Genomic DNA, 10,850 nt, shown 5'->3' with positions numbered 1-10,850 from the left:
AAAATTTAGGACCAAATTGAGACTAAAAAGATTAGAGAACCAACTTAACATTTTTAAACGAAACATAAATCAATACTTAAACCAAATATTTATTATTATAATTTTTATATTCCTTCTTATTTTCTTTTTAGTTTTTTCACAAATTATAATAATCTCTTATCTCATATATTTTCTTTTTGTATTTTAAGAAAAAAAAGTTAGGCACAAAATTATTTTTGCTTTCATTTCTTATTTATCCTCTTCTTTTCTTGTCTCTTGTCTCACTTGATAATGAAAACATTATTTTTTATCTCATTAGCTTTTTGTTTATTCATTTTTCATGAATATAGAAAAAAATGTATCATGTATTTTTTTATAATTGATTTTTAATTGTGACTTAACTATAATATATTTTTCTTTTAATAATTATGTGTCTCAATTTTTTATTAAATTATGATAAATTATTTTTTAATATTATGTACAAAAAATATATATTGATAAAGAATAAAAGAATAAATTCATTATTAAAAAGTGATTAAAAAAGGAAACTATTGATGAAAATAAGATAGATTATACTTCTTCACATATTTTGAAACATTATAATCAAATTGTTTAGTAGAGAAGCAATTTTTTAAACCTTTATACTAATAACCAAATATAATGATCTCAGAATTATATTACTTTGGCCCCTTCAACATTTTTAGTCAAGATCCGCCACTGCGATAGAGCATGTGGATAACTCAGTAGAGAATGTGTATATCTCGGTAGAGCATGTAGACAACTTGGTAGAGCATGTCGATAGGTCAGTGGACCAAGTGGAGAACTCAAAAGGAGATCAATATATTGATATGAACCTAGGTAATATAAGTCGGATAATAAGATAGTAAAGAACATGGTTAAAAACAAAATTGTCGCTAAGAATATGTAGAACAAGTTAGCCACAATAAAAGCGAATTACACATCTACAAAAAAGAAGAATAAGTGGGCCAAAGAGAAAAGTAAGTCAACTATAAATAAAGTAAAGAATCTTACTATTAATGATAGGAATAAGTATGAGACCGTATGTGGCACAGTCAGGATGAAGAGTAGGAATTTAAGTTCAAGGGGAAGTGTTGTTAGATAAACTTAAATGAAATAAAATCGAATGGGTTGTTTATAGGTTGTTAATTTGTCTAGGAGTTTTGTATATTTTAGAGTGGAAGGGTCATAGGTTTATTGTATTGGTTAACAGGTAATAATTCTATCTTAATGACACAGATTAAGACTTAGAGATAGAAAAATAAAACTAGAGTCTATAAATTATAATATTTTGTTTACATACAAAATACAAGGAAGTGATTCACATACAAGTTTATTTGCTGACGGGTTTAACAAAATGTTACATGAAAAGAATGAAGATTATATTTAGGGAAAAAAGATCAGGGGAATGTATGATACAATACATCGAACTCAGTCATATACTTTAGCAGTCAAATTTTGTGTGCACACGTGAAACTGGCGCGACAACTTCCATCGTAGCTAAAGTATTCAAAGAACACACCATTTAATTCCCATTTCTCATCTTCTCTAGGAAAGGTCCATTCACACAGCTAAAAGGAAATTTATTTTCGTTGTTTTTCTTTGTCGAGACTTAGTTGATTACATCTGAAACCTTAGACATTATTGTATCTGAGTCAGTTGGGAAGGACTCGACTTAATAAGAAGGTAGTAGCAGCAAAGTGTATGAAGAAACTGAGTAAGAGAAAATGAAAGGGAAGATGAGAGAATTTATAGATTCGGCATCCTCATCGGTGGTCTCAAACGCAAACGCGCTTCAGCAGCGTCTACAGTTCATTCTGCAGAGCCGTCAGGAATGGTGGGTGTATGCTATATTCTGGCAAGCCACCAAAGACAGCGACTCCCGTGACACACTGGAATATGGGGACGGCTTCTTCATGGGCACAAAGGGAAGAGAGGGAACGGAAGTCAGAATGCCGGAGGAACAAACGAGGAACCACGTGAACGACATCGAATGGTTCTACAGGGTGTCGCAAACTCGGTCGTATGCCGCCGGGGACGGTGTGGTGGGGTGTGCCTTCGGCTCGGGGGTGGATGTTTGGTTGAGCGGGGTGAAGGAGTTTGAAGTGAAGGAGTGTGACGAGAGAGTGGGGGAAGCACGGAGGCATGGGATCCAGACATTAGTGTGCGTGTCGGTGGCACGAGGGATCCTTGAGCTGGGTTCGCATGAGGTGCTGAAGCTGGATTATGGGGTTCTGCAACTGGCAAAATCGGTGTTAGAGGAGGGGGAGAGTGGGAGTGAGAATCCGGTGAGCAAGCAGTGGGTGGTTCCAGGCAAGGAGGAAGAGAGAGAGAGGAGAAGAGAATTGGAGGGATCGTCGACGGAGTCTTCAGGGCCTTCTGATCATGATGCGGAAGGCAATAACAACAACGTTCCCACGATGGGAAGAAGGGCGGGGAGGGTACGTGAGGCGCTTCCCGTAAATCACGTGGAGGCCGAGAGGCAGCGGCGAGAGAAGCTGAATCAGAGATTCTATGCTCTTCGCTCTGCTGTCCCTAACGTGTCCAAGATGGACAAGGCCTCCCTGCTTTCGGACGCCGTTGATTATATAAATGAACTGAAGGCCAAAATCAGCAACCTCCAGGTGGCGTTCCAGGCCAAGCAGGAAGGTCCGGCAGAGCAGGTCCAACCCCAATCCATTCCCGCACCCTCCTCTGCAACTACTGAGATGAGAGTTGAAGTCCAGATCTTGGGCTCCGAGGCCATGATAAGGGTGCAGAGCCTGAACGTTAACCACCCCTCTGCCCGGCTGATGGATGCTCTCAGGGACGTCAATTTGCAAGTTCTGCATGCCACAATCTCCAACATCAAAGAGATGATGCTTCAAGACGTCGTCGTCAGAGTTCCCCATCACCTCACCACCCAAGAGGCTCTCCAAACTGCTATTAGGCGCAGACTTTGACATCTTCTCTCAACCTATCTGCGCAGAAATTTCTCTGCAGCTGCTTCGCATTTGGAATCCTTTCTCATTTTTTTTTACCTTCTCCATTTCCAGATCATGCTTCTAGTGTTTTATCAATGTTCAAACAGAGTAAATCGATGTGCCCACTCTTGTTCCTTCTCTCCTTACATAATCGAGTATATCTATTTTAGGCTACACACCAAATTCTTCATCCTTTAGTATGTTATTTTGGGCCTAGGGAATTAACATGATCCTTTCCATTTGAAAATGTAATTTAGTTATTAAAAATAAGATAAAAAGAATAAGAGAGTGAAGGGTAGAATAATAAATATAAAGTCAATGTAAAAGTATTGGATGGCAAAATAAGGTGATCCATTTCCATAACCAATAAGATTAGGCGTCACCTGTACTCAGTAACCAAATTAATCGTAATACCATTGCTATTATTAGATGATTATTCTATTTAGTTAACTAGACTATTTCTTTCTTTTTTATTATATACTTAGTTACATTGTTGTTAACATACACATATAAGTAGCCTGATTAACACTTTTGTAAGTGGATCATATGAGCTAGTATTGGATGGCAAAATAAGGTGATCCTTTTCCATAACCAATAAGATTAGGCGTCACCTGTACTGAGTAACTAAATTAATCGTAATACCATTGCTATTATTAGATTATTATTATATTTAGTTAACTAGACTTTCTTTTTTTTTATTATATACTTAGTTACATTGTTGTTAACATACACGTATAAGTAGCCTGATTAACACTTTTGTAAGTGGATCATAGGAGCTAGTATAAGTTGATCGTTCTTTAAAATTCATTATTCATAATAACACTTTTATAAAATTTTCACTGGTAAAAAAATTATGATTAAATTCAATATATAAAAAATGGTTAATTATCTAGTTTTATCCTTAACTTGTTATATGTCATTGAATTCCAAGTTTATTTATAACCACAAAAATATCAAAATTTCAACTAAGGAATCAAGTATAAAACCTGTTTAAGAAAAAGATTTTAAACCAATAGTGTAAGTTATAGCTCTAATATTATGTCAAGAAGTAAATTTTTAAGTCTATTTCAATCCTACAAAGCTTATTTATAAGATAAAATTTGCACCCACTTATATATTGTGAATTAGTCTTGTCTTTTGGTCGATGTCAGACTTCCAACAAATATAAAAAGTTAATCTAGGAACAAGAAAGTTAAAAAAAAAATAAAGTGTAGAAAAGTAAATTGAATAATTTAAAAGTAAGGAGAGAAAATAAATTAATGAAGCAATTGAAAGTAAAAGGAATACACAACGATTAAATTGTAGAAACTCTAGAATGTTTAATACTACTAGAGAAAAAAGAGAAAACGGAATTCTAAAAGTCAATTCTAAAAATGAATTGAAGATATCTAAAATAATTATACAAACACCTATATGCATAATATATCTACAAAAGTCATACAACACAATTTAGGATCCATGGAGAACTTCAATTATAGCTGGATCTTGGCTTGCTAGTTTTTTATACATCTACCAAAATTGATTAGTGAGTATGATTTGTTGAACATGTTGATCATTAAGTTGATTATCTCTGGAACATTTTCACCGGTGAATGTTGATTTTTTTGACAAATAATTAACAATTTTTATTATTTTCTATCTCAGAGCAGTTTGCCACTATAACAAAAATGATTTTAAACAACACTAAACAAGACTAAACAAGAGGACAGATGTAAAAATTTGGTTTAAACATAGTAAAGACAACATTTTTTTTAGAAGTGCCTTAAAAACTATCTTAAGCAACATTTATATAAATCTTGATTGTAAAAAGTGTGGGCCAATCTATAAAAATGTGGTCTAAAATACACTAAAAATTAAAGCTTTTAGATTAAAAATATTCCCTTCCTCCTTTTTTTGACTGAAAATGCAAAACTTAGTTCCAAAAACGCTAAAATTTGAATTTATTTCCTTCATTTGATTTTATACTGAAAACGCCAAGAGTTCACAGTGTTGAAAACGTGAAGTTTTGAAAAACACATATATCAAAATCGTTGCCTTTTATGAGGATTATAAGCAACGATTTTAAAATTATTGTCGTACTGAAAATCGCGGCCTATTACCTATAACTACACTCACCTAGACTACGCCTAAAAAATTGTTGTCTAAACTTTAGTCCACTCTTTTTGTGATTTAACTCAATATTTTGTGTTGTTGCTTAAAATGATTTTTTATGTATGCCAAGCAAAAATAATTAAATCAATTACTATTGAAGGTACAAGTAACTCACTTTTTTCACATAAATACTAGAATTTTCGTCAGAGGTTATTTAATGAAGAAAATACAACAAATTTATACAAATTTATCCTAAACTCTTGAGTTACGCTTAATTTTGTCTTAAGACTTAGGATTGTAGTAATCTATCAATTTTCTAAGCAAATACAACAAGTACACCTAGCAATCATGAATACATAATTCACTTTACATGGTTATCGAAAATAACCACTTCTACTTATGAAGAGTAAATAACCACTCTACTTATCACGAAAAATAGCCAATCTTAATTAGTTAATACCTATCAATAATATTCTCTAAAAATTGAGAAATAAGGTATACTCAACTATCACTTCTAGCTATAATCACAAGTTTTTCTTAAGAAAACTCCCTTGTAATAAATAATAAATAATAAAACTTTCTTAGTTACTTTTCAGAGTAGAGAATATAACTATTTTACATATTCTAAAAACCAAAAGCTAAGACATAATTTAGTTTGCAAACAAGAGTTCGAAACTATTACATATATATGGGTTCGTTGATTTAAAGTGCTTTTTATTGTTTATGTAGTAGCTCAAATATTGAGTAATATCTTTATTGACTTTGTTGTCATCATAATTATGATATATTATACAAATACTTATTTGTCTTCTTTTATTGCATTCATCTTTTGAAACATTGTGTATTATATATATATATATATATATATATATATATATATATATATATATATATATATATATATATGGCATCCATATGGAAGTTTATGAACAACCTTTTCAACTTGACGTTATTAGACACGAGTAACACGAGTTTCAAAGACAGGAATAACACATGACACATATTAGAAGTTGTTTTGGGAGAAAAGAAAGTTAAGAGGAAGTTTGACAGGTGATGGATGACAAGTAATGATTAAGTTCATTTCCCTTGCATGTATCACTAATGAAAATGATGGTGTGGCTCTTTAGAATAAGAAAGAAACTGTTATAATGACATGACAGAAGGCGGCTATAGGCACTCCCTCTCATTAAATATAAAGTGTGACTCAAATATTGTCAAGAACTGTAGCTCCAATATGCCATGGGTTTAATGCTTTGCACATGAACCAAATAAACGGTTGTTTTGTGACTAGAGAAAGAAAAGGAATGATTACGACAGAAACTATGAAAAATTGCTATGGTAAAGAATGGAAAAAAACAATAAACTTAGACTTTACTACTCTTAGAAAAGAGAAAAAAAAATGAGATGAGAAGAACCTTTCGTAAAACGATAGAAATATCCTTTCTTATTTATATTATGACATCCCTTATCTTATTTAAGATATTTATGTTATGCTATAGCCAATGACTCAGTGTACATATTCTTTTAGACATATTTATGTGGAATAATACATAAATGAAATTACATATTATTATTATTGATTTTACACAACAATGAGTCTGACTGATCTAAAGTAAATAAGCCTGACCTTTGAAGTAGATAATGATAGAATAACCTGGTTTTTTTTACCTTTATCTTACCCGTCTACGTGGCATCATATTTTTTATTTTTTTAAAATTGTAAATTGAAGAGGTGTGTGGGGCATTACGTGTGAATTGAATTGGCGTGTGGGAATGACCCGCTTGGCTGAGAAAGCAGAGAAAGAAAGAATGTAGTTGTGGGAAAATGTATGAGAAGATGTTTTTTAATTTTTTATTCATTTCTTCTTCTTCCCCAAATGAAAGGTGCTTTCGGTGCTCTCTCAATCTCAAGTGTGTTTCTCCTCTCTTAATTAGAAATGCAGATATGTTTTGGGTGCTAAAAATATTTTTATAATTTTTTTTTCGTTTCTTGTTCCCAAGATGAAAGGTGCTTTCGCTTGCCTCTCAATCTTAGATGTGTTTGTCGTCTCTCAATTCCAAATGCAAATATGTTTTTGGTGCTAAAATTATTTTCGAAAAGGAAAGTAAATTTAGTTTTCAGATCTACCCCAAAATAGACGTTCCTCGTTCTTCCTTTTATATCAGTTTGGTTCTGTTTCGAAAAAAAAATTGAAGAGGTGATAGGGTTTCTCAAACAAAACATGTTTTGAAAGTGAGAAGGCTTGTTAAGACGATGGACCGTTTGGCTGAAGGATTGGGTGCCTACAAAAAGCGAAGTTTTTTTGTGTTGTCTCATAACACGGTTAGTTGACTGTTTTCATGGTTTTTTGGCATGAAGTTGTTAGTTCTTATTGTGTGACTCGTGATGCATTGAAAGGAAAGTTGTTAATAAACATTTGTTGGGAAAAAGATTTGAACCGAAGTTTGATTGTCTTCCATCTTTCATTAAAGAGAAGTTTGATTTTTTTTGTACATTAAGTGAACGGAAGACTACTTGTTTGTGTGTGTAAGTTGTTGTTTTGATGGTTTTTTTTTTTTGTATTGTGTATCATTAAAGCTCTTTTGGAATGAGTTTGATTATTTCTTATTGAATTCAGGGTAGTTGACATTGTTGTGTGCAATTTGAATGGTTGATTGATTATGGTGTTTGAATTGCTAAATTGTAGTGATTTATGCCTAATTTATGTTAATTGAATTGCTTAATGTGTTTCAGGTTAGTTGACATGAGTGAAGTTAGTGAAGGTTGTGAAGTTAATGAAGGTTGTGAAGTTGAAGATTGTAGTGATATAAGTCAGGTATTTTAGTTTTTGTTGCTTTGTAAGTTCATTTATATTTTAGTAATATAAGTTTAACTTATGGTTTGTAATATGAATATTTGCAGATTAATTTCAGGCATTCTTGTAGAACACACACTAGTGCAGTAAGGGCTTTTTGCCCCGGTTATTTTTCTCATTTTGCCTCGGGTCTGGAACCGAGGCATATTGGGGTGAGGCCAAAAGGTACCCCTTTTGGCCTCGGTTGTTACCCGAAGCCATAAGGTCCATTTTATGCCTCGGTTCTAAATGAACCGGAGCCATAGGGTAAAAATATTTTTTTTAATTAAATTTTTTGCGACATCGGCAACGACTTTATCGCGTTGATTACGGCCACAAAAGCTCTCTGAAGAGCCTAAACAGATGATCGTCGATGCGGAGGGAGTGTGTTCCTTCTTTTTCGTTGCAGTTGGAAATCTTTCTCAACGAAGAATCCCACAGTGGTGCAACATTGTCGGCACTGTGGAGGCGTGCGAAGTGGAGCTGAATCGGCGGCTGAGTGAGGCGACGGAGAAGTAAAGGCAGAGAATGCAGTGCGATGGAGAACGAAGCGTAGCCCTTTGCACGGAGCAAGTGAACGACGCGGTTCCAGTGAACACCTTTCTTGGAGAGGGAGTGGTTGGAAGAACAAAAGGGGTGTGAGGTGTTTCTGATGGCGGAGTCTCTGATGGTGAAGATGGTTGAGTTTTGGGGCGCTTTGAAGAAGGAAGGGGAGTGGTGGAGAAGGTCTACCATGAGAAAGAAGCCTGCTCTTCAAAGAGCGTTGGAAGCATTGCGAGAGAGTTTATGGGGGTATGGGTGTGCCTTCTTGGATTGAGTTCTTGGAATCAGAGGAACGAATTGTAGCGGCGCGCGAGGAAGAAGTAGAGGGGTTCGCGTTTTTGTGCCCTAATTAAACTATATGGCCTCGGTTCAATTTAGAACCGAGGCATATAACCCCTTTTGGCCCCGGTTCCCTAACACCCGAGGCCTAAAACCCCTTTTGGCACCGGCTTTTACCCAACCGAAGCCTATAAGTGCCAACGTCAATGGCATTTTTGAAATTTCTAGCAACCCCTTTTGGCCCCGGTTCCCTGACACCCGAGGCCTAAAACCCCTTTTGGCACCAGTTTTTTTTGAACCGAGGCCTATAACCGCTTTTGGCTTCGGGTTTTATGTGAACCGAGGCATAAAAGTTGCCTGTAATTGCAAAATTGCCACCGCGCCATTATATGCTTCGGTTCCTCGCCAACCGAGGCCTATAAGGCGAGGTAAAAATGCAATTCTGCACTAGTGACAATATATTGGTTTATTGAATAAGAAGTTAAGTGTGAGTGTCTTGATGTAGAAGATTTTTGCCGATTGTACATTTTGTTAGGCATATCTGAGTTTCTTTTGCCTAATAGAAATGGAACAATATTTGTGACACTTTTCAAAATTGTAGATGATTTGACTAGTCTAGTTAAATATAACTGGGTCGTGTCATCTATGAGTACTTGGTTGGGAGTTTGTGTAGCGTGTCAATTATTTTGAAAAAGCAATTACATCATAAACACTTCCATGTTGTGGGGGTGTGTATATTTATTGTACGTAAATCATGGTAACTAACTTTTTCCATAAATTTTTGTTGTAGCGTTTTTTTTTTGTCATATGAATTTGTTACTTAGTTTTAAATTAATTGGATTATTTTATGTTGCAGCTATGAGCTTTTGATCACTTCTTGCTTGTGAAGAGAAAGGGTGCAATTATGAAATCCAAATTTCCAAGGTTGTTACGTTGGATTGATTACAAAGTCGGAGATGTGTCAATAAGATGTAGTTTTGAAAATCATGTGGTATTGTATATTATTTGTTTTGTTGATGTTTGTTATTGTAGTTGTTTAGTTATTTAATGTTGTTGGTTTTTTCAAAAAATATTTCAGATTCTTCATGATGTTTGTCTGTCTAAGGAAGAACTAGGTCTCTTAGTTGTCAAAGAAGCTTTATCAAAACGTGATGGTGAGTGTGACAAAAGAAAGAGAAAAGACGATGTCTCTGGTGGAACCCAAAAAAGGAGCAGCTTATGGGTGTAATTGAACAATAATAACATGATATTGATTTGGAGCCATTTGTAAGTTAAAAGCAACTATGGATGAGAGGAAAACAAAAACAACTGAAGAAAAGTTTGATGAATTTGTTTCTCCTACCAATTTGGGTGAAGATCATGTTCCAAATGAAGAGCAGCATATCCCTGAATGACTCACATGATGGAAGACTCTTGTGAAATGAAATGCCTTTACAATTGAAGGGAATGACTTACTTTCAAGGATTGGCAGTTCTGAGGTATTATGTTACTCTTAATGCTGTAACTTGGAATACACTAGCAAAGGTGAAGATGAATTAGTATAAGATTCAAATAATGTAGAAGACAAAAATGTAAAGAACAACAATATGTACATGCGTATGAGGAATCATTCATGGTTACGGTTCAAAAGTTATCTAATCCAAAGTTCGTTTGTAGGGTATGGTCCAAAGAAGAAAGGGATACCAAAATAGTTTTGCAAATGGTGACGAGAGGATGTGTCTGGTTTTTTGGTTTGGTGCAAATGAAATATCATTGCAAATGTATGAAACCTATGGTTGTGTAGAATTTGTTTTGTTGTGAAGAATTGCAATTGATGAATATTGACTTTTGAGAAGTATGTGTGGTACTCTATAATGAACTTATTGATTACAATTTTTGTAGTTCATGTTATTTATGTGCACTGTGAACTACATTGGAAAAATGTTTAGCAGAGAAATGATGTCATGAATGAATATTTCTGCTAACTGTGTTGTATAAAAACTGCATCTAGGAAAGACACTTATTGAACTATAAGAAGACATGTCATGTGCTAGATATTGATGGGATCTAGTTGACTTGTGAATGATATTTAAATTATTTTGGCACTTCCAAGTTCAAGTCATGTACTTAAAATAAATTCAAACATCTTTAGGACACATTACGTGA

The 10,850-nt window shown here is 34.3% G+C and overlaps 1 protein-coding gene and 1 long non-coding RNA gene across 2 annotated transcripts; both read left to right on the top strand.

The window, feature by feature from the left end:
• Positions 1-1,456: 1,456 nt before the first annotated feature.
• Positions 1,457-3,073, top strand: LOC114187497 (transcription factor bHLH14-like). The gene has a single exon (XM_028075757.2). The coding sequence runs from the start codon at positions 1,725-1,727 to the stop codon at positions 2,937-2,939; it is 1,215 nt and encodes a 404-aa protein (XP_027931558.1). The 5' UTR covers positions 1,457-1,724; the 3' UTR covers positions 2,940-3,073.
• A 3,749-nt stretch (positions 3,074-6,822) lies between these two features.
• On the top strand, positions 6,823-10,539 carry LOC114188998 (uncharacterized). Its single transcript, XR_003605542.2, has 4 exons — positions 6,823-7,372; positions 7,784-7,865; positions 9,562-9,696; positions 9,784-10,539. It is a non-coding gene; the product is annotated as an uncharacterized LOC114188998 (long non-coding RNA).
• The last annotated feature ends 311 nt before the right edge of the window (positions 10,540-10,850 follow it).

Source organism: Vigna unguiculata, chromosome 6 (assembly GCF_037176805.1).
Source record: "Vigna unguiculata cultivar grain cowpea cultivar isolate G323 ecotype 2 chromosome 6, ASM3717680v1, whole genome shotgun sequence".
Taxonomy (NCBI): domain Eukaryota; kingdom Viridiplantae; phylum Streptophyta; class Magnoliopsida; order Fabales; family Fabaceae; genus Vigna; species Vigna unguiculata.
Note: the sequence above shows the minus strand (reverse complement) of the source record. Positions and strands in the feature narration are given on the sequence as shown.